Source organism: Python bivittatus, unplaced genomic scaffold, assembly GCF_059951505.1.
Source record: "Python bivittatus isolate LINGU-HERP-01145 unplaced genomic scaffold, Pbiv_v1 ctg000160_np1212, whole genome shotgun sequence".
Classification (NCBI taxonomy): domain Eukaryota; kingdom Metazoa; phylum Chordata; class Lepidosauria; order Squamata; family Pythonidae; genus Python; species Python bivittatus.
The window spans coordinates 6,806,130-6,829,495 of record NW_028277076.1 but is presented as its reverse complement, the minus strand read 5'-3'; the positions used below and the strand labels follow the sequence as shown (position 1 = coordinate 6,829,495).

Genomic DNA, 23,366 nt, shown 5'->3' with positions numbered 1-23,366 from the left:
TAAAACAGTCCTCAGCAGGCTCCCCCAGAGACGTTCATCAATCCTCCGGATCCATCAGAGCCCCAAGATCTGCAGAAGTGCTAACCAGTTCCTACCTCCTATAGAAGGAATATTTGGGGGAACAGCACGTCAAATGACTTTTCCCAGAAAAATGGGCTGCTGACCTCCACTTTCAGCACCCGGAAAGTTCAGCCCCACACCTTATGACAGGGGAATTTGTAATTTATGGGAGAAGAAAATAGGCTTTGGGTCTCAAAGCAATCCATAATAATGAACTTAAAGTTGTCAACTCAGCTGTGGGCTGAGTTGCTGGAAATCGTAGAACCTCAACATTTATTCAGAACCCTCGTTTTAACAGGGTTATAATGTTCTATTTTAAGGCAGTTTTTGTTCCGTGAACGGTCAAACGCTTGGCATTATTGGGCAGGGGTCTCAATATGATAAATAGGTAGATATTCATAGCTAACATGGAGATGTTGCTAATGACAGCCCCTACTTGATCTTGGCTGATTTGGGGGAAGCTAAGCAGGGCTGGCTTTGGTTAATCTTTGGATGGGAGACCAGCAGAAGATCTAGTCCACACCAGGAAGTTTAAAAAATATCCCCAAAGAAGGGGATGATAGAACTCTTCTTTACAATGATGAAAAAAATGTTGAGAATCTCTCCATGTAATCACTTTGAGCTCATTTCCAAGACAACTTTAAGTTCATTATGGCCTTGTTAGTCAGTAGTAAAATCTATTATTTGATTTTTTGTTCCCCCTTGCTGTTTCCATGGCATTTGCTCTCCTTTTCTTGTAACTGCAACCCTCCACAAAATCATGCAAACAAGCCAATAACTTATGACGCTATGTCGAGCAAGGAGATAACCGGACATAAAGCTGATCATCTTCTCAGTTTAAAAATGTCTTTCCTCATCCCCATGTTAAAACGCCCAGGGATGACCAATGGAGGTGGTTACTATTCAGTAACTTAGTTTGAACTAAGAATTGATACCTCAGCCTGTTCCTTTCCTCTTCCCTCCCCATGTCTCTCTCCTTTAGAGTCGTACCTCTTGAGACGGCAAGTCGGCAGGTTTACAACCTTCTCATAGACCACAAGCCATTTTTTGAGGTTATCCGAAAAGTCAAACAAGACTTTAAACCAATAAACATGATGATAGCCTCATCTGAAGAATTTTATCAAGGGGCACCCCTCCCCACAAAGACAAAATAGCGAATGCGTTTTTGCTTCAGACATGCTCAACTGCCTGGAACTTCCAAGAATGATAAAGTAACACATCAAAGGGAGGGGGAAAAATGACCAGCTTTTGAAAAATGCTCAGAATTGCCACGAACATCTCTGCCCCAACGCGGTTCCCACTTGTTAGTTCCACTTTGCCCATTAAAGAGACAGGGAAGAAGATCCTGATCAATGTTTTCCAAAAAGCGGCCGACCGGCTTCGCTCTCCACACACCAGCCGATGGGGCACACGGTGCTCTTTCTGCCTCGTTTGCCACACTGAATTTGTCAGGATAAATTTCCACAAGGCTCCATTTACGAACAGAAAGGGCAATTAGATTTGATGCCATGCGGTGCCCCAGGCGTGAAACTGTCTCTCCAGATCTGATCTGCAATCCATTATATCAATATATTCTCAGTCCCTACCTGCTTGTGTACATGCACACAGATATATAATCTAATTTTGCAGATGGCTCTCGCGGGGAGCGAGAATCTGTCCTGGAAGCTAAAGGTTTTCAGAGCAGGGTTTCACAGCCTTTCACTGTCTTTAGAAACCGGGGTGCACCGAAATGTTTCTTCGCTGGGAAAGCTTCAAGTCTTCCGGGGAGAAAAAAAACAGAGCGAGATCGGATCAAGGAGAAGGTCTGTATTCTGTAGCAAGAAGGTCTGGCTCAAATATTTAGGCTGCAGGTCAGGGATGGAAGAGAAGCAGCTTTTGAGGTGGAAGGCAACTAGATTCAAAGGAAAAGCCACAGGAATGGATTTGTTGGGAGGAAGCAGAATAAACCCTGGGAACAGTGAAGCGGAGATGAAAAAAAGTTTCTCTGTGCAAACTGGAAGATAGATCCCCCAAATCATTGCTATCTTGCAACATTGCCCAAGAGTCTCACGCTGTCTTAGCATGAATTCTTGAGAATTTAAGATCCTTCTCTTTTGTAGCTGTGGGTTTATTCTGGCAACTGCCCCACGGCCGTGAAATCCAGAACCTCTTCCCTTACACAACCTCAATTCATGTATTTTTGCAAAAAAACAGCCCGCCTGCCTTTTTCTTCCCCGTGCCGGACCCAAAAAAAAAAAAAATCTTAACCTAATTTCCCCTGCAATCCACTGACATCATCGTTCTCCTCTGAAAAGAAATAAAATACAGTTTTGCTCTTCTAACTATCCGCTCGTACGTCTCTCGGGCGCTCTTTGCAGGATGCAACTTAGGTTTTTAAAAACAAACCACGCCGAAGTTCTGATCTAACTTTAGTTTGATCCTGGAAGACGATAACGCTCGCCCCGTGTTCTTGCAGACAAGCTGCCGGGCTGCAGCTGTTTGTCGAGCTAAAGTTGGCCGTGAATTTCGACGCTTGGTGGGGAGAAGGGGGGGTACAGGAGGAAGAGATCTGTGACTCACTTAATCTTGTACGAAGCCAGGAAGTTGACGTATTCCGCCTCGGAAGGTAGGAGCAGAAGCAAGCTGTTCCCGGGGCTGCCGATCCGAGCTGTTCTTCCAATTCGGTGGACGTATTCGGCCAGCGAATTCGGTGGATTATACTTAAAGAAAAAGGACAGGCGAGCGAAGTGGAGAATGAATTAGCAGATTGCACGAGTGATTCATTAGCGGGTCGGAGATCGTTTCAAAAAATAAATCCCCTAAACAGCCCCGCAGCGCCCTTTGGGGGGAAGAAAAACAAAGGGGCGAGAAAGGAATTGGCGATCGGTCACTGCTAAGGCCTACCGAGGTTTTTTGACATCCGAAAAAGACACACTGCATGACTGCTTTCTTTTTTAAAAGATCATTTCCACCTGTTTCACTCAGTTCAGTCAGGTTAGTGCTACCTTACACCAGTACAAGAAACGTGTCCATAAGGGATCTGTAAACACCTCTCAGTCTATCTTAAGAAAAACCAGTAAGTAAAATTTGAGAAAAATTAAAATATAGCTATAGAAAAACCAGACTAGGACCCGTGAGTAAAATCCAAAAGGAGCCATCTAGGTCTCGGCTATAAATGAGATAGTATCACCTAAAATGTGTGCCTTCTAAAATGACAAAAAGGTGATGATATCTAACATTTACAGTGTGACTATTCCTGAAGTGACCTAAAATGGGATAATAGCTAAAAGGTGATGTTTAACTCAGCACTTCAGAAAGGCTTGGCAGCTTTGAAGTCCCTGAAATGTGATCTAATGTCCTATATAGCTGGCCCAACCACCCTCAGCTGCCTTTATGGTCCTCGGTGCCCAACGTTTGCACTTCAGATTCGGGACCCAGCACTGCTCTAAGAAGTGTTCATGATGGGATACGGGATGAAGAGATCATTGGTTGTAAACTAAGAGGGGACGAAGAGTTCCAAAAACTGTTCATCCTTGTGGTGATGAAGGTTGGAAGTAACTTCTTTATATATTTCTTTTCTCTCTCTTTACTGTATTCTTACTCCTTTCCTTTCTTTTCCTTCCTTCCCTTCCTCCCTCACTCCTTCCTTCCTCTCTTTCCTTTCCCTCCCCTTCATTCCTTCTTTCTTTCTTTCTTTCTTTCTTTTTCTTTCTTTCTTTCTCTCTTTTCCTTCCTTTCTTCCTCCTTCCCTTCCTTCCTCTTTCCTTTCCCTCCCCCTTCATTCCTTCTCTTTCCTTCCTTCCTTTCCTTTCTTTTCCTTCCTTCCTCCCTCCCTTCCTCCTTCTCTTCCTCTTTCCTGTCCCTCCTTCATTCCTTCTCTTCTCTGCTCTTCTCTTCTCTTCTCTTCTCTTCTCTTCTCTTCTCTTCTCTTCTCTTCCCTTCCCTTCTCTTCTTTCTTTTTCTTTCTTTCTTTTCCCTCTCTCTCCCTCTCCCCCTTTCCCTTCCCCCCTTCCTTCTCTTCTCTTTCTTTCTTCTATATTTTTTTCTTCTCCTCTGCACCTTTCACTCTTTCTTTCTATTCTTCTTTCTTTCTTTTAGTTTGTATTAGATTTTTCTATTGTAATTAAAATCCTTGCTGAAAAAGATATATGTAAAATAAAAAAAGAAGTGTCCACACTGGGACAGTGCAATAAAAGAAGACTAAAGAAGACCACTTACCTGAACAATCCAGGTGACTTGGGGTAGATCTAACCCACGAGCAGCAACATCCTGTTAAAAAAAATTCAGAAAGTTCTCTGTTGTTGGCCTAATAAGGTGAAGATGTGTTTTTTTTTTAACGATTCTGGAGACCTTTAGTTAAAAAAACTCCTGAAAACTCCTTGGTTATTGGTGAAAAGACCGGCCAGTTTGTGGGTCCACAAGAAGAAAGAAAATTTAAAAATCTCCCTCTTCGTGTACAGAGCAATGTGTTTGTTCTAAATGGGGACTAGTTCAGCAGCTGGAAATGTTGCAACTCCACCCCTTTCATCTCAATAAATCTTGCTGAAGAAAACTTGGGGAGAATTGTGTTTTAAAAAAAAGTTGCTTTGGGTTTAACAGGCAGAGAAAAGGTTGTCCTGGGGTATTAAAAATTAAAAATTCAGGCATTTTAAGGGGCAAAATGGCTTAAATACTTGTTTTACCTTTGGGGAACTGCAGTTCCCCCCAAAGTGTAAAAAAAGGCTCATGTTGCTGGCCCCACCCACTTTGGGAGGTGCTCTGGGGGCTCCACCCACCTTGGGAAGGGCTCTGGGCTACCTGTGGTCCTGAGGCCACCCTTTCCAACAGATTCTCTGGGTCACTCAGTTCAAATGCAGGGGGGTACCTTGGAAGGACAGCTTAGAAAAGGCCAAGAAAATGGATTGTGGTTCTAAATGACGATAGAACTGGAGTGTCCTATAGAGGGGGCGTGGGGGGACATTTTGAGCTGGTGCCCAGAAACGAACTGGCATCTTGGGGAGGAAGAGGAAGAGGGGAAATATTTCCAGCACTCGCTAAGAGGTGATATGCCAGCGAAGGCAGCCCTCAAAATTCTTCGGTGACCCTCGCTTAAAGAGGGACCATCCAGATCAGGCGAGATTTCTTGCATCTCCGGATGCTGTTTCCAGCGACACACACCCATTTGCCTCCATGCCCGCAGTTTAAGGTCAGCCGCGTTTTTATAATTCAAACAATGTGCATCTTATGGTTGCTGGATCTGGCAAAGACTCCAGCTTGAGGCGGGCGGAATCCCTCTTTTTCAACTGACACTCGGGGAAATTCCTGTGCAATAATCAAATGAAAAGAATTTTTTTCCCCTTTCTTCTCCCTCCCTCTTCCTCCCTCCCTCCCACCCTTCCCTCCTTCCTTCCTCTCTCCCTCCTTCACTTCCTTTCCCTTCCCTCCCCTCCTCCCTCCCTCCTTCGCTTCCCTTCCCTCCTTCCTTCCTTCTTCCCTCCCTCTCCCCCCTCCCTTCCTCCTCTCCTTCCTTCCTTCCTTCCTTCCTTCCTTCCTTCCTTCCTTCCTTCCTTCCTTCCCCTCCCCTCCCCTCCCCTCCCCTCCCCTTCCTTCCTTCTTCCTCCTCTCCCCTCCCCTCCCCTCCCCGCCCCTCCTACTCTGACAATCCTCATCTCGCTCTCCATCCCCAGTCTTTCCTCCAGTTCCCTTCTGCTCTGCCAAAAAGGGGGGGGAGGCTGGATTTGACCGTGCACTTCAGCTTATGAGGTTCCAACATGCCAAGATACTGGATTCCAACTCAAGGAGCGGATGCAGGGGGAGGATTTATTACACCCAGCAGTGACTGGCACAACCTGCCGCCTGTTCCCCGTCCACTTGATGAAACCCACACCCTGCCAAAAAGGGTTATTAGTTTAAGCAGATCAAGGCAGAGCACCATGCAAAGGCGTAATGAGTATGCAAATATATTAGCACTCATTATAGCGTTTCCACCACCCGGGTGTTTTCACTCGGCTCGTGCAATTAAGGCCAGCTGCCTCCCAACGCGATCAGCTTGCAGGCACCTCTACAGACGTGCCCCCCGCTCGCGCTCAGCCGGTTGCGTTCTGCGTCTGCCGCTGCATCTCTGCAGACGGCAACTGCGCACCGTCCCTTTCAAACCTTTCAGAGTTTTCCACAAACAGCTTATAGTTTGTACCCTTGGTCATGCCACATGCCAGGATGGTGACCACAGAGGTGGACCTATCCCGGGGTGGGGGGCAATGGGATGGGTTAAGCCAAAATTTCAGCCGGAAGGAGAAAGCTGGTTTTGTAGAGTTAGGCTTGATCAGAAACCTTGGACGCTCTGCTCTGCAGATCAGAGGAAGGGAAAAAAAGTTTCTGGTATTTATAGCAAGCCGGGACTGAGGCTGCATTCTACTGGCCCGTAGGAAGAACAATGGCATGATTGCAGCTTCTTCCAGGCCCAGCACCTGCTAAATAAGTGTATAAATTTGATAAGTAAATAAATAAATACGTAAGTAAATTAAAACATGGAGGTCATGAACCTCCAAAACTAGTGGACCTGGAGATGCATCTCCTAAGGGTTGGATTGCCACTCCCCATTGACCCTGCTGGGGGGGGAGAGATTGGAATTGTAGTCCAAGACATGTTGCAGGCACCCAACTGAAGATGACCAGTCAATGGTCATCGGCACCTTTTATGGGTGAGGAAGAGAACAACAGTGTGATTGGGTGACTGGGGGGCGAGACAGTTTCCTGATTGGCCAACGTGGAGTACAAAGACCGCCTCTTCTGGGAATAAGACCTCCTGATTGGCTGAGCCCTAATATAAATAAGCTCTTGGACAGACCTCACAGCATTCGAGTGTTTGGGACAAGGTGACAGGACGTCCTTGGCAACCATGTTCCAAAAAAGACATTTCAAAAAAAACAAAAAAAGCCCCCAAATTCGGTCCAGGTGGCCATCCTAGCCTGCCACAAAACCTTGGGGCAAAAATAAGACATTTAGGGGCAGCCTTTTCTAAAAGACCCTGGGCCCCAAGGCCTTGGCAACTGGCAGCCGCCGTGAAGCTTCGAGGTCCAGATGGAAGGCCCTCCGTTCAGGTGCCAGGCTGTCAGTTGGATTCAGATGATTCATTCCTTTACCCAGAAGAGCACCTTAGCAAAACAGGAGGGGGAAGAAAGCAGCAGAGGGGTCCAAAACGGACGTGGGAGCCCCACGCCTCTCCCCGCCTGCCAAGAGTCATTAAGGCTGAGCGTGGAAAGCCATCAGCGGGGAGGACGCCCCTGCCAGCCGGGCGACAGATTGGACTGCGTCATCAGCAGAAGAAAAGGAGACCGTAGCAGCCCAAGCTGTCGGCGGGGGAAAGCGGCCGCCTGTGCCCGCCAGAAAACTGGCAGGACGCGTTAGTGTGATGGAGTCAACGGGCAAAGGGAGGAAACAGAAGCTTCTTCCAAACAGTGCCTCCTGCACCCGAATGCCGAAGCAAAATTGGATGGAAGGAGACCAAGTTCACAAAGGACCCAGTTCACAAAGCGGCTGTGTACACGTTCCCTTCCCACTCAACGGAAGTCATCAAGTGGACAAAGGCGTGGTCAAGTCTGAGATGGCAAACCATGTTCTAGCCTGAAGCAGCAACCAGTCAAGTCTGAGATAGCAAGCCACGTTCTAGCTTGAAGAAGCAACCGGTCAAGTCTGAGATAGCAAGCCACGTTCTAGCCTCAAGAAGCAGCCAATCAAATCTGAGATAACAAACCATGTTCTAGCTTGAAGAAGCAACCGGTCAAGTCTGAGATAGCAAGCCACGTTCTAGCTTGAAGAAGCAACTGGTCAAGTCTGAGACAGCAAGCCACGTTCTAGCTTGAAGAAGCAACTGGTCAAGTCTGAGATAGCAAGCCACGCTCTAGCCTCAAGAAGCAGCCAATCAAATCTGAGATAACAAACCACGTTCTAGCTTGAAGAAGCAACCAGTCAAGTCTGAGACAGCAAGCCACATTCTAGCTTGAAGAAGCAACCGGTCAAGTCTGAGATAGCAAGCCACGCTCTAGCCTCAAGAAGCAGCCAATCAAATCTGAGATAACAAACCACGTTCTAGCTTGAAGAAGCAACCAGTCAAGTCTGAGACAGCAAGCCACATTCTAGCTTGAAGAAGCAACCGGTCAAGTCTGAGATAGCAAGCCACGCTCTAGCCTCAAGAAGCAGCCAATCAAATCTGAGATAACAAACCACGTTCTTGCTTGAAGAAGCAACCAGTCAAGTCTGAGACAGCAAGCCACATTCTAGCTTGAAGAAGCAACCGGTCAAGTCCGAGATAGCAAGCCACGTTCTAGCCTCAAGAAGCAGCCAATCAAATCTGAGATAACAAACCATGTTCTTGCTTGAGGAAGCAACCAGAGCCACTGTCCTCAACATGAAGCTTCTCAAATGTCCTGGATGTTGCCTTTTTGAATTCCCAGCCATCCCCAAGGGCAGTAATTTCACCGTTGGCCAAAAAGAGGAATTGCCAAACCTTGCATTTCTTGAATCGTTCAACGAGCAAGGAGATTGGGTAGCAAAGCAAGACTCTGAAGCCTTGGGCGATCAGAATGCAAGGAAGGCAGTTTAAGAGGACGACAATTTATCCGTAAGTGTAACAGCTTTCAAACTGAGGGCAATTTGAAAAGATAACTATAACCATCAACTAAAAATCCTCTTTTTTAAAAACTGGCTTTACAAATTGAATAAATACATAAACTCTTTCATAAAGTATGTTGCTCCGTTTTGCTCCAAAGTCCACAATCTTAACCCAGGTTAATCGTGAGGACCGTGCTACTTTCTCCCTAATTTTGGACACTTCTTACTCTGAATTACTTTGCTCCCTTTCTCTGATCGACACAAAGATACGTTAGGCATTGAATACATTCAGTTCTTATTTGGCAACTCACGGTGCAGAGTAAAACGCCAGTCTTTGATTGCAGAAAGGCCTGGAACACGGACGATCTCTCCTACGAGAAAAGGGGAAAAAGAAAATAAAATAAAACAAGACGTGATGCCAGACCAATTCCCCAAGTAGGAAAAAAAAGGGAATTGCCAAGGTTTCCAAGCATTTTAATTTTCAGCTGGTTTGGGGGGCGGGGGGCGTCTTTGGACCTGCCTAAATCCAATGACGGATCAACAGAACATTTTATGCAAAAATGCAAGCATGTTTCGGCTGCCAATTTTAACTGAATTTTACTTGTTTAAATAATAAACTCCTTGGAATAGGTGTGTATTTTTTTGCTTATGTTGGTATCAGGAAGCATGCATAGGGAATGAATGAATGAATTCAACCTTCAATGATTTTTTTCAGGGTGGCTAGCAGCCACTGGCATCAACTGGACATTATTTCTTTGAAGGTTTCGGAAAAAGAGCAAGAACTCCTTTTCACAAAGGGGTGATCCTGTCCTATTCACCATGTTTATGATTTTAAAAAGCGAGTAAGAAAGAACACAAGAGTTGGCCTAGACTGAAGGACATCATAACTATTTATTTTTTAGCTTTTGGAAGGGCAGACTTGGGACAAAGAAGAAAGAACTCCCCAATGCATAGGTTTCAATATTGCTACGTACAAGTTGTTGAGAAACATGTCCTCTATATATTAAAAAAAAAAATGGGGGGGAGTTTATAGGGATATGAACTCACCTCTTGCTTCATGTCACCATGCAAGCGTGCAAACTTCAAAGGAGAAGGAAGGGCTGGTGATAATCCTACTCCTTCACCCCCAGGCTCCCCACCCAAGACTTTTCGGAAGAGGACGTAATGAAATTCCACCTGCTCGCAACTCGAGAAGAAGACAATCATCTTGTGGCGTTTTTCAAACTGCAGAAAGAACAAAATCCATGCTGATCCCATGCTGGGACTCCACAAGGGGTTAAGGAAAACATAATGTTGAGAATCAGGAAGGGGACCTTGACGGAAATATGTAAAATCTGTTCCCTAGGCCAAAGGGGCTGAAACATTTTTTAAGTCCAGAGCAATGAGATAACATTCAGAAGTGACTCAGATAGACACCTCCCTAATTCACTGGAGTATGGGGGGGGGGAGATCCAGCCCAATCAGACTTGCAAGGTTCTGCTATTATGGCTGATTTCCATGAAAGTAGTTTTAGTCTTCTTGTGGACTGATTTCCTCATTTGGTCCACCTAGCAGGGCTGACATCAATCGTCAAGTCGGACTGTCCCATACCTCTTTTTCTTATAGTTCAGTCGGTTAGGGAGGTGTCTGTCTGATCCGCTTCCGAACGTTACGTTTTGGACTTAAAACATGTTTTAACCCCTGGTTGCCTTGGGAGCCAAGCTTGAATTATACAAATTCAATTATTTATACAACTTGAATAAATAAGTAAATATATAAGCTAATAAAATATCTCCATCGAGGTCATCTTCTCTACTCTTTACAGATAGTGTATAGGTCTGGGTATGAAAGCTAGTTTGATGTAGCAGTGAAGGCACCAGGCTAGGAAGCAGGAGACCATGAGTTCTAGTCCCACCTAGGCACAAAACCAGCTGGGTGACCTTGGGCCAGTCCCTTTCTCTCAGCCCTAGGAAGGAGGCAATGGCAAACCACTTCTGAAAAACCTTGTCAAGAAAACGGCAGGGACTTGTCCAGGCAGTCTCCAAGAATCGGACACGACTGAACGGGAAAAAAGGACTTCAAATCTCTCACCTTGAACTTCCCGAAGATGAAAGCCGCCAAGGTGACCAGTCTTAGCTTGCTTGGGACCATCACGACGTTCTGGCGGAGTTTTTCCGGCACAGCAAAACTGCCTAGTTCCTCCCCGGCAGAAGGTATATCAACAGCCTCCTGAACATAGCCTTTTCCCAGACGTGGGTTTGAACCCGGGGGTTCTGCCGCCACCGAAACACAGATGGGATCTTGCAAGCTGATATCGGCTAATCTCGAGACTCCTGTTGCGAGGTGGTGGGAGGGGGACAATAAGAAGCGATTGCACTCAAAATAACATTTCCTCCACCAGCCAAAGAAACTGTAAATTAACTCTTTCAAAATCCTGTAATGTATTCGACAGGGGTGGGGTGAGCAAGGATGTTCTGATGAGAAAAGAACCACCTTCATTCCAAACACTCCAGTTGCCACAAAGCAGGAAAAACAGAAGTGTAATCCAGGTTCTCCAACACCTCTCTAAAAATGGGTGCCAAACTGTGATTTTAAGCATTGTAAGGGGAAAAAAACATGTTGTGTATGGAGAACAGCCCTGTTAAATGGACTGGGCTCACGCTGATCTCAGATTTCAGGCTTGCTTCAATTGAAGCCCAGCTAGATGCCAGCTCTCAACAAATCTAAGCAGGATTGGATTTAGTACATGGATGGGAGACAATCAGGAAATCCGAAGCTGTAGGTTAGATCAGGAAGTCCCAAAAACATTTTAGAAGAGCTTGCAAATCATTGCCAAGGAAACCAACACGGATGTGTCTGTATAGCCACGAGAAGCTGAGCTTAACTTGAAGGAGACTTTACCTTCGATATCAAACCTCATTTTTCTCCTGGCCCATCTATACCCCAAGGGGGCCCTTTCCCAACACATCAGTTGACAACCAAGCCCCCCCCAATGTGATGCACCCCTGCTCTAAATATTTGAGCGATATTCTGTGTTTTGCTAGATCCCCGAAAAAACTCCCTCTGTTGGTGATTTTCTTGGAAAGCAGCAGAGAGAACAGAGTAATCCAACAGCGATCACAGCAGGCTGCCTCTTTCTGAAATATTTTTCAGAACACTTTTCTGCAAATTTCTTGCTGCTTGCAAGAAACTCCTTCTTGGAAGGCAATTGGCAGAATTATCTTCCCCAACAGCTGGACCGAGATCAACTTCCAGCATTTTTAGTCACCAAGGCTGACAACCAATAGAGATTTCTACTAGCGTGACCCCAAAACATTATGTTAAAGCCTTATGGGTTTAAAAAGAACCAGCAACGGCTGCCACAGGCTTCTGAGGGCCACCATTTTTTTTCTTTACCCATAATGCCCCGGAGTGATGGGAGAGTGCTGCATTCTGGGAAAATTAAAGATAGGGAGCCCGCTGGGAAAAGGTCAGCCTGATTTCAGAGGGAGAGCAAATCTCAATGGGATGATTTCCTAGGGGATAGACAGGATCTGAAGCTGCATTGGGGGTCTACTCTGCTCTTTAGTGGGGCACTCCAAGAAAAAGATGGCCAAGATTACACTCACCGTCTGTAAGTGTGGCCGATAAAAGGACGTTTTGCCGTTTCGGGCTGGCTGCGTTGACAGCGTTCAGTATTGCGGCCACTGCCTTTTCAAAACCCAAATCCAGGATCCTGGGGGGAAAAGGACAGAAAGCAGGAAATCAGCCATAAAAACACACTGCACCCACTACATCCATTGCCTACGATGGGCCCAAACAATTTTGGAAGGAAAAAAAAAAGACTTTGGAGACTCGCTTTGCACAGATTAGCTACCCTTGACTTCTCTTTCCTTTCCATTAAAAACAAGTAATTCATGAAAATCCTGAAATGGAAGATTAGTATTTCAACTTTCAACGTTTAGTACTCCAAAGCTTTAGAAACAGTCTTAGTAAATTTGCTTCGTCTATCTCTTACTTCCTTTTACCAATATATAAACCTATATATACAGAGAGAGAAACTGTATGTGTGTTACTTTGTGGGTTGTGTATACACACACACACACACACACTAAATAACAATACAACGGAGATCTTAATATTAAGCAATTCGTTCAAGACCAAAACTATTATGATATAACGAATACGTTGATGTGAATTGCAGCCGTCCTTTGTTTATCGTAATGTTGGATGAAAAGTCAAATAATCTTACGTCTGCAATATCGATATCCCAAACTGCAATTAATACTGGTAGAATTTTTACTTTTCTCTTTTTATATGCAATACACCTTTTCATTCAGGTGCTCCTAACTCCTAGTTTCTAGCACTCTTTCCCCCACTTTTAGCTCAGAACAACCCAGTGAGGTAGGCCAGCTGTGGCTGGACTTGAACCTGGGTTTCCCCACTTCCAGCACCTTCACCACTAGATCTGATAGCCTCTTTATTCAGCTTGCTAAATAATCGGAACCAATTAAGAAACGTTTGTCCTCTAGGACGATGCAGATTTTGCAGGGAGAAGACAAATGATCATTTTGAAAAGAGTCACCAATTTTGGCCACGGCATATTCATACATCTGAAACATTCATATACGGACATCGTTTAAAAAATAAAAAGTGAATGAAAGGAGATACTGGGCAAATAGGTGCCATGTTATAAACCCTCATTAACCCAAAATACAGTAGGTTAAAAAAAAATGAGAGTCACGCAAATGTCTTGGAAATATATATGCATCTGAGTAATATTTGCATTAGATAAATACAGACAGATTTGTAACTACTGTTATAATGATATACCATGCCAAGTTTTTACTTCCTTTGTTGTATTTTTGTCGCTTTTTTGTAATAGCTCTTTTTAACATGGTTTTTCTTCTTGATAGAGTATTGTTATTTTTACGTTTTGTTTTTCTTTTTTCCAGTTATGAATAAAAAAGCAATAAAAATTATATTAAAAAAATTAAACCCCAATGGCCGGTTACATCAGATAGCGACCCGTGCAGGTAAGAAGGGCTGCAGAAAGGAAATCTCACTCCTCCCACCGGAGCAGATCTTTCTATCAAATGAAAATATCAGGGGATCTCCATACCTGTCAGCCTCATCCAGAATCAGCCACCGGATGCAGCGGAAATGGATACATTGGGTTGACTTGATGTGGTCCACCAGCCGCCCGGGCGTTGCAACAAGAATGTTTATTCCTTTGCGCAATCTGTTGGAACAAGGAAGGGAGGACGTTGGCAAAGGAAAGGCTGCCAATTTCAACCAATTCGCGAGGCGGATTGAATGACCGAAGGAAGGCCTGACAAACAGAGCAAGAGAGCTTTGTAAAACATTCATTCCTTTAAACTCCCTCCATACAGTATAACTTGGACTTTAAAGAAGCAGGAGAGGAAGAGCATTGACGCCTTTGAACTTTGGTGTTGGAGAAGACTCCTTAGAAGACTGTGGACAGCCAAGAAAACAAACGGATGGATCGTCAACAAATCAACCCAGAGTTTCCACTCGAGGCATCAGTGACCAGGCTCAAATTATCCTACTTTGGACACATTATGTGAAGACCCAGATCTCTGGAGAAGGATCTAATGCTGGGAAAGGTGGAAGGAAAGAGGATGATCAGCAGCAAGGTAGTTGGACTCAGTTACAGTGGCGATGGGGGCACTGTTGGAAGACTTGAAGGACCAGGTTGGGGACAGACCATCATAGAGAAAACCTATCTGTGTGGTCGCCAAAGGTTGATGCTGATTCAATAATACCTAATCAGTCAATTAATCAATGGGAAGGAAGAGAAGAAGATGACCAGCAGCAAGGTGGAGGGACTCAGTTCAGTGATGGGGACATCATTGGAAGATCTGAAGGACCAGGTTGGGGACATGGAGAATTCTATCTATGTGGTTGCTAAGAGTCGAAAACAACTTTACGGCACATAATCAATCAACAGTATAAATGTGACTAACCTTTCTACAACAACACTAAATGGATGGATGGATGGAGGGACATCATTTTATTTTATTTTAACCTACCTCTATCTTAGAATTTCAGCTCTCTGCCTCAGTTTTAGACAAATAACACTCTGTTTTAGTTTTAGAGACACAGCTTACGCTGGTAACAATAATGATAATAATATTATCTATTATTCCTTTAGCTTGTGTTTTATATTCAGTCCTCCTCTTTTACTTTTAAATTTAAAGTTTAATTATTTTGTTCTATACCAGTCTTTGACCGAAATAAACTTTGACGTTACTTTAAACAGATTTTTTTTTATAAAGTTCAAAGGGCAAATCATATATTCCTGTGCTGAGTGGAGGCCTCATCTAAAACAAAACCAGCATAATTGTTTGTGGAAAAATCTAATTAATTACATAAACTCAAGCGCCACAAGGGGCTAATATACCCCTGGTAGTCGGATTCTTTTCTGAATTCACCGATTTGGTTGGGATCCACCTTATATTTTTCCTTTGTAGAAGGCAAACCGAAAAGCTCGCTCCCCACTTGAACAGCCAAGACACCCACATTTCTCTTATAGACCAAACCATCTGCTCCTTGAAAGCAAACAGCTGCAAAAGCTCTGGATGGAATAGCAGATTTGGAAAGATGCAGACAGAGAGAAAAAAAGATGCTCTGTGGTCCCAAACTGAGGTCATCAGCTCTAAAAGATCACCCAGCTTTTAGATGCAGGGAGACAGGAATGCACTTCCAGCTGGGCAAGACAGTTTTCTTTAAGATCCATGCTGGGGGACTGTTGACTGCTTGTCAGTCCTTTCAGGTAGTCCAGACAAGAAACTTACTCAGGACTACCAGCTCTCTCTTTATTGTAAAGTTACATTATCTTGGAGGACTGAATGTATTTCTCCCCTCCTTTCCTTTGACTCTCTGGAAAACTAGGGAGGGTCCCTTCTGAGATGCTTCCCATGCCCCTTTTCCTTCTGTGGGCTGAGACACCTTTTCCATGCCTGTTGCCTGGTCTGCAGCTCTTCTTTCTGTCTCCCAAGGTCATTCCCACAGACCATCTCTAAGCCCTTCTCCCTCCCTCTCCTTTTACTCTCTGGAAAACTAGGGAGGGTCTTCTGAAATGCTTCCCATGCCCCTTTTCCTTCTGTGGGCTGAGCTACCTTTTCCATGCTGGTTGTTCAGTTTAGGGCTCTCCCTCCTGTCTCCCGAGGTCATTCCCACAGACCATTGCAGAGCCCTTCTCCAGAGACTGAGCCAAGGACACAAATCTCTCTTCACCCCAGTAATGATAATAAAAATTAAAAAAGGGGGGGAAAAAACTCCATGGGAGACTGAAAACAAAAGAGCATGAACTTCAAAAAAAATTGTGGGGAGGGTGGACAGGATGTCGTCACGCTGGCACCATACCTGGCTTTTTCAGATTTCTTCTTTTCGCCACCCATGAGGACCCCCGGCACAATCCAAGTAAATGGCTAAACGATGCAGGAATGGAGAGGAAGAAAGTGAAACTTGGGGTGGGGTGGGGATTAAGCCTTTTAGCACTTCACTACGGCTGTTTTTACTTTCCCTGATATGCTGTGATGGTCTAATTTCTTTTTTGCATTTGCAGAAGAGCCTTGGTTCCAGATGAGAAGGACGCCAAAGCCATGAGCCCTCTCTTTGGACCTAACACAGGAAGAACCTCCAAATGCTGGATGTGTGGTTGATCCACGTGCATTCTCATGAACTTCATCTGCCCCCCCACATCTTCTTTGGGGTTCCCCCTCTTACTCAATCTTTTTCAAAATTTGTACAAAAGTTAAGTAACCCACTGCAAAGCCCTGTGCCACCCTCTAGTGTTCCATGTCTTTCCAGCAAGGCCTTTTGGCCTTACAAAGCCCTCATGGGGATGGCTGAGATCCTCCCAAGACGGCCACCATTTTGTGAGTGCGCTCGCCACAGGATCTCAACACTCCAACTGGGCTCAGAAAGGCGGCTGATCTCATGATGCACTTAAAAGTCCAACAGAGAGGAAGGTGAAGGCCCCACAAACATTACATCCAGAAATCTCCACTGCTACCTGAACAGGGGTTTTTAAATGTTAATTCTCCACTCAATCTCAAGTCCCATCCAGTGCGGTGGGCAGGGAGCCAGCAAAAATATATATATATTTTTTTAAATACTACTCTCTCCAGATGGTGACAAAATCTAACCCCAACCTGTCTTCCATCTCCTTCAATCAATGCTTACCTTTAAGAGCTTCTGGAGTGTTTCAAAACTCTGCAGGACTAGCTGGAGAGAAGAGGGCACATTAATGACGCCATTTCCACAATCCCACTTTGCCCCTAACTTTTTCACCCCCTCCACATAGGGAAGAGATATATTTCCCCCCATCCCTATAGACTGGTTGTTAAAAATAAACAGGGTTTCCTCTGGAGGCAAATGCCAGCACTTTGTATCAACTTCCCCACTGCTGGTGTTCACCAGAGGTATTGGATTAATTCCCATATTCCCCTGCCAGCTTGCTAGCTGGGGATCATGGGAACTTGCAGGGAAAGAGAAATGATCAGTTCCCACCAAGCTGTAGGACCAGCAATGGGGTTGGCTAAGAAGCGATTCTACGTGATCAGAGAACTCTGAATTCCGTCTGAATGCCTTGATGGAACCGAAATCATAAGATTAGGATTAAAATTAATCCGGGCAAGTAAACTTACCTCTCTGGTTGGAACCAGGACGAGGGCATACGGCCCGTCACTACGCTGGAGGAAGCAACAGGGAGACAGGAGAGATGAGGAGCAAAACAGGATACGAACTTTCAAGAATAGAAAAAAGATCTTGCCCTCTTAGGCCAACCCAACGCTTAGCAATTTACAGACTGTTTGCGCAGCGATCTGCTCTACGGTGCATGCAGAACTGGCTAGGAATTTTGGGAATAGAAGAGAAGAACTATAGGACCAACCCATTTTATCTTTGTTGCATTGATATATGTAGCATATATGTATACACACCCACGCGTGTGGGATAAACACGCATGCATACGGTATGAATTCTTTTTTTGATCTTTATTTACTAAGGTCAAACAATAACGGGGGTGCTTTAGCGGGTTAAAATACACCCTATTCCAACAGAGGAAGGGAAAAGCAAGAAAAAAATAGGAACGCCGAGAAATTAAGGCTGTTGCTACGATAATCTCCAGCCCGAACCCCCAAAATGGATAGCTCGCTCCTCTGCAGAAGGTTAGCCTCATGCAATACGCTCACCTTGATTTTTGGCTCCAATTTTTGCAAGGACTGTACAAGGGGGATGCTATAAGCAAGTGTCTTTCCTGGAGGGGAGTAACAAGAAGGGGGTCATCAGGAAAAAAAAAGTTGGGAGGCTAGAAAAAAGTAATAAATGAGCAGCTTTGTCCCATAAATTCCCCACAGAGCAGGGCAGAATTTGGTAGATGTTTAAGGCCGCCACACCACCCCTTAAAAAACCAGTCCCACTTGCCTGCGGAGACCACGGAAGCCCCAAAAAGGTCTCTCAAGCCAACAGGTTGCACCACCATCATCCTGTTGTGAACTGGATGGCTGTCATTCCCAAACAGGAGCAGCCAAATTCTCACCTGAGCCCGTCTGTGATCTCACCAGAGCATCCTTCCCTTGTAACAGTCTGGGAATTGTCTCCTTCTGAACACTGGGGGAGGTTCAAAGACACCATGAGACCATCAACCAAGTTTCCTTGGGGTCAGAGGACAAAGAAGCAGATCTCTGCTCAGCGGTTTCACCTATAAGCTCTGTTACATCTGTCCTGACAGCCTGTACAATTTTCATGCAGCATTTATCGCTATTACTATAGCTGGTGATAATTTTTGTCTGGCATACTCAGTTGGTTTCTGTGCTTTTGCGTATCTACACAATGACACACATACAGAACTTTATAAATCAAACGGCTTTAATTGATTCTGGTACGCCTGCGTGCCTGTGTATGTATCTGATAGCTTTACTTCATTCTGGTGTGTGCATGTACGTATAAAATACACATATAAAATAGCTTCCTGCTATGTGCCTCTGGAAATATGTGTGTGTGTGTGTGTGTGTGTATGTGTGTGTGTGTGTGTATGTATGTATGTATATGTGTGTGTGTATATATATATATATATATATATATATATATATATATATAAAATAGCTTTGCTTCATTCTGGGATGTGCATGTATGTATTTAAATACACACACAGATAAAATAGCTTTACTTGAGTCTGATACACGTGTCTGGGAATATAAATAATATAATACAGCGGTACCTCGGGTCACGAACGCTTCTGTTCACGACCAATTCGGGTCACGAACAGCTCCGTTCGCAAAATTTTGCCTCCGTTCGCGAACGCCGGATCGGGTGACGAACAGGATCCGTGGCCATTTTCCCTCCCGTGACACGTGGTCGTGGCTTCCTGTAGGGAGGGGGACTCTCCCTCCAAGCAATAACCGCCTCCCCACCCGCGTTCCTGTCCTCCACGCCAGAAGTCGCATCGAGCAAGGTTAGCGTTCTCTCTCTTCGTACTGTATTTTGTCATATTTTTGCGTTTTTTTTTTAAAAATACATACGGTTCAGAACTGATTAACTGTAATTACATTGAACCTTATGGGGAAATTTGATTCGGGTCGTGACCAGTATAATATATAATAATATATAATATATATAATGGCTTTGCTTCATTCTGGTGCGTGCATGTATGTATAAAAATACACACAGACATAAAATAGCTTTACTTGAATCTGCTATATGTCTCTCGGAATATAAATAATATATTATTATATAATGTATAACACATAACAACATATAATATATATAATGGCTTTGCTTCATTCTGGTGTGTGCACGTATGTATATAAATACACACACATTAATGGCTTTAATTGATTTTGGGTGTGTGTGTGTATGTGTGTGTGTAGATATATATAGATATATGTATGTATACGTATGTCTCTGTGTGTGTGTCTATATATGTATCTACACACACAGATGTTTATAGAATATATTTCTTGCATTCATATACCCCAATGTTCTCTGGAAGCCCAAATCAGCTTCCACAAAGGTTCCTCTTTTATCCCCACAATCACCGCTTTGTGAAATGGCTCGAAGAGAACAGCCAGTTGACAACCACCCCGTGGGATTTCGAATCCAGAGTCAGTACTTAAACACCACGCACACACACACACAAAAAGTCTTTTACCTGGTCATGCTCGATATTTTCAAGCAAGAGGTTATTGTTGAAATCTGATACAGAAAAGAATAAAATCAAAGTGTTAGTGCTGGAGTTGTTTTATGACTGCAGCTACATTATGCTCAAACAGAAATCCACTTAGCTTAGTGCGACACTTTAATTGTACTTCACTATGGTTTGTTTAAACATGGCTTGTTGAAAAAGCGATTGGGTTTGAGTTCCCTTCATACATTAAGCTATAAAACAAGGGAAACATAGGTGTCCAGATGGAGCCATATAGGTGCTGTGCAACATCGTACGAATGTGTTGTCTCTGACATCTCTATACAATTACCTCACTGTGCCATTCACACAATAATGTCATGACACACATCATTTTGACATCTTCACTGCTCGTTATGGATGCGTAGAAAATAAAACAATACAGTTGTACTTGTTGGGTGAGCTCATTCAGGAAGTACAGAAAATGCATTTAAATTTTCAACGTTAGGAGAAACTTCTTAACGTTAAGTCCAACATCTACAGGTGAGGGCCAGCCTTCTGTGGCTGGAGAGAAAAGGCCACACGGCCACCTTAAAGCTCTAAGGAACCAAAAGTTGGATTAGATGATTTCCAAACTCTCTTCCCACTGTATAATTCCAAAAAAAATCTTCCTGAAAACAGTTGGAATAAAAACAGACGAGGGAAAGATTCATTGAAGCATTTCTGCACACCTGTCCAAAAAGAAAGAACTTACCAAGTGAGGGTGGAGATCCAGCTGATCAAAGGAATCTGAGGTGAAGACCTCCTCTTGAATTTGTTTCACGACAGTTCTGCGCAAGGAGCAAATCAACCAAGGAATCAATGAAAAGCTGGCGTAAGGCAGAACTGGAAAATGTGGGGATCTTCAGCCGTTACGCGTACACAGTTCCCAGCTTTGCTCCCCATGGCTCATGCTGATCGTTGTAGGGAATGGTAGAGATGAGCAAACTCAATGACTTGGGAATGGAACATTCTGAAAAATTCTGGAACATTCCATTTTCTATCCAGGGAGGTTGGCATATCGCTATTTAGCAACATCTGAAGGAGTACAGGATGTCTACCACTGTTCTGGGGTATGGTGGGAAATTAACATGGTGGTTCTCAAAGCTATGGTGACCACCCTAGATTCCCAGGACCCTTGGTTGCCCTTACAAGCTCTTCAAATGTTCCTGCACAGTTGCCTTGGCCAACCAGTCCAAACAGAGCTGGCCCATTCCCAACCACCAATCAACCGATACTTCCCAAGAAGCATCTAATCACTAACCAAACTCACAGAATCCAACTTCCACACAGACCACAAATCCTATCAGGTGAACCCTACTTCTACACTGCTGCACTGAGGAAGCCTTGATGAAGTGTCTCCAAAAAACGTAAGCTCTCCTTTGGAACGGAGTTAAGCTAAACTTGGAGAACCGCAACGAAAAGTCTGTATGCGCTTTCAGATCAGCAACGAAGCAGTCAAAGGCAGAATAAAAGCAACAGTGAAGATGTTAAAAAATATCCCACCGGTGCATAAATGAATTACTGTACATTTTTAGGGAGACCCACAGAATAATAATGTCTTTCCCTAGTGCTGAAAGGACAGCGCCAAGCAGACCTCACTTGGAAGGACATTGGCCCAATGGAAAATATAACGAAGAGGCATTCCTTGAGACCCTTTGTCTCAATCCCCAAAGAGCTCTATAAAGAAAACTTGGGATGAAACCTTTCACCAACATCTCCATTACCAGCCACTCTTTCTGTTGATTTATCTACTTATGAGAGCTTATACATGTAGGGAGCCACGGAAATGACCCTAGAGAAGGCATCCAGAAGCTGTTAGGACAACAGGTACAAGAAGAAGCATGCCTAAAACCCAGGGAGGCAGGAATGTATTAGAAAGAGACTCAGATTGGCTCCCCTCCCCCTTGACTCCCTGGATTATAAGTAGCAAATAAATAATGCAGTTTAGAATGAATCATCTTTTTATTTTATTTCGTTTAGGAAAGAGAAGTTAAGTACCTCTGAATGTCAGGGATTTCTGGATTGTTTTTAAAGAGACTGGAGGTCTTCACAAAGGGCCTCTTGCTGTTGACGTCGCTGTCTCTGGCTTCAGTCAAAAGCTTCTCCGAAGATGATACTGGCCGCCCAGTTCCTTTGCTGCTCTCCCTGGTTTTTTTCCATTGCTTCTTGGAATCAGAAGAGCGCTGCTGTTTTACAGGAGGGGCTTCTTTTGCCCCTTCTAATGTTCTTTTCAAGGCCTGGGGGCAGAAAAGAAAGAGAGGGAGGAAAGACGACTAAAAGGAATGCACCAAGCTACGGATGCATAAATTGCAACCAGTCTTCTTATAATCTCCCATGATGTCGCCTTCATACTGTTCCTCTGACCCAGAAAATCATTTCATCCACTTTAACAACGGTTTGTTTTAAACCCCCCAAGTTCATCCTGTAAGCAACTGGAATCTGAATTAAAAGCTTCGGATGACACCCTAGAGATCACCAAAAGTGATCCAATTTTAATTGGAGAGAAGTGGAACAGAGTGAAACCTGTTAAACCCAGATAAGGTGGGTTTAATACATTTTAATAATGTTAGAAGTGAAGATGGGCATTCACATAGCTGGGAAAGGGGAGGCAAATGAGAAAACGTGCATGACATCATCGCACAGATGTTGCAATGTATGAGTCAGGCATTGGGAGTCTTCGTTTAGCGACTGCCTTGTTTAGCAACCATTCACATTATAACGGTGATGGAAAAGTAATTTTGCAACCAATCCTTGCATGTACAACCTTCACAGCTCTGTAAAACCAAGGAGAGCGGAAGTAAGATCGTAAAATTGTGATGTTTCACTTAGCTTTGCTTAATGTCTGAGTTGCTGGTCCCCACTGTGGTTGCTAAACGAGGAGTACTTGTATAGCAGTATCTGCATGACGATGTCACCTCACCCATATCGCTATCATTGTAGTTTGCTGGGGGTTCCACTGAACGTAAATTAGTTTTCAGCTTGGCCTCCTCCCATCCTTTTTGAACATGAAGCAGGACATCACTTAAAAATCCAGTTTTTTGGCCCAGAAAAATTGCACACCTCCAGCTTTGCTAGCAAAAGCAGCTTGTTAAAATGAATTGTTCTTCCAATCACAATTCCCAGCTCAGGTGAGATAAACCGGTTGAACAAAACTGGATATGCACTTCGGAGCCCCAGAGGAGAGGGAAAGAGTTTTAATATGAAAATGTTCTGGATATTGTTTAGACCTCTGGGCCCCACGCCGGACCACGTCCAAAGGAGAGTTCAGGATCTGAAATAATCAGATTGGTTGAAATAGCAGCTTTGGGTGAACTAGGTTTGAATCTCTACTCTGGCTCTTTGGTTGGAAAATCACAGAATTAAGGAGCTGGAAGGGATCCCAAAGATCATTGAGGCCACCCCCTGCAATGGGCAGGAAAATCAATTAAATTAAATCAGCTTCCAAAAGTTTACAGTGCAGTCTCCTTAAGAAATGGACACACACACACATACACACACACACCAGGAAGTTTGCAGGCTAACAGTCAGGTGGGGGATCATAAATTCCATTTTGAGACCAGCAAGCAAATCGGATCAAATGCACGTGCC

At 44.2% G+C, this 23,366-nt stretch overlaps 1 protein-coding gene across 2 annotated transcripts in view; it reads right to left on the bottom strand.

Annotated features, from left to right (window-relative positions):
- The window catches only part of DDX31 (DEAD-box helicase 31), a 49,073-nt gene that overhangs the window by 25,177 nt on the left and 530 nt on the right, over positions 1-23,366 (bottom strand). For both annotated transcript variants that reach the window (XM_007425197.4, XM_015887561.3), the window contains exons 2-16: positions 21,777-22,015; positions 20,491-20,566; positions 19,765-19,808; positions 18,154-18,224; positions 17,807-17,871; positions 17,261-17,305; positions 16,797-16,838; positions 15,975-16,039; positions 13,708-13,827; positions 12,215-12,321; positions 10,698-10,939; positions 9,675-9,851; positions 8,939-8,998; positions 4,258-4,308; positions 2,620-2,759 (exon numbers count right to left, since the gene is read on the bottom strand). In XM_007425197.4, coding sequence (XP_007425259.1) covers positions 2,620-2,759; positions 4,258-4,308; positions 8,939-8,998; positions 9,675-9,851; positions 10,698-10,939; positions 12,215-12,321; positions 13,708-13,827; positions 15,975-16,039; positions 16,797-16,838; positions 17,261-17,305; positions 17,807-17,871; positions 18,154-18,224; positions 19,765-19,808; positions 20,491-20,566; positions 21,777-22,015 — 1,544 coding nt within the window. The remainder of the gene's footprint in view (positions 1-2,619; positions 2,760-4,257; positions 4,309-8,938; positions 8,999-9,674; positions 9,852-10,697; positions 10,940-12,214; positions 12,322-13,707; positions 13,828-15,974; positions 16,040-16,796; positions 16,839-17,260; positions 17,306-17,806; positions 17,872-18,153; positions 18,225-19,764; positions 19,809-20,490; positions 20,567-21,776; positions 22,016-23,366) is intronic.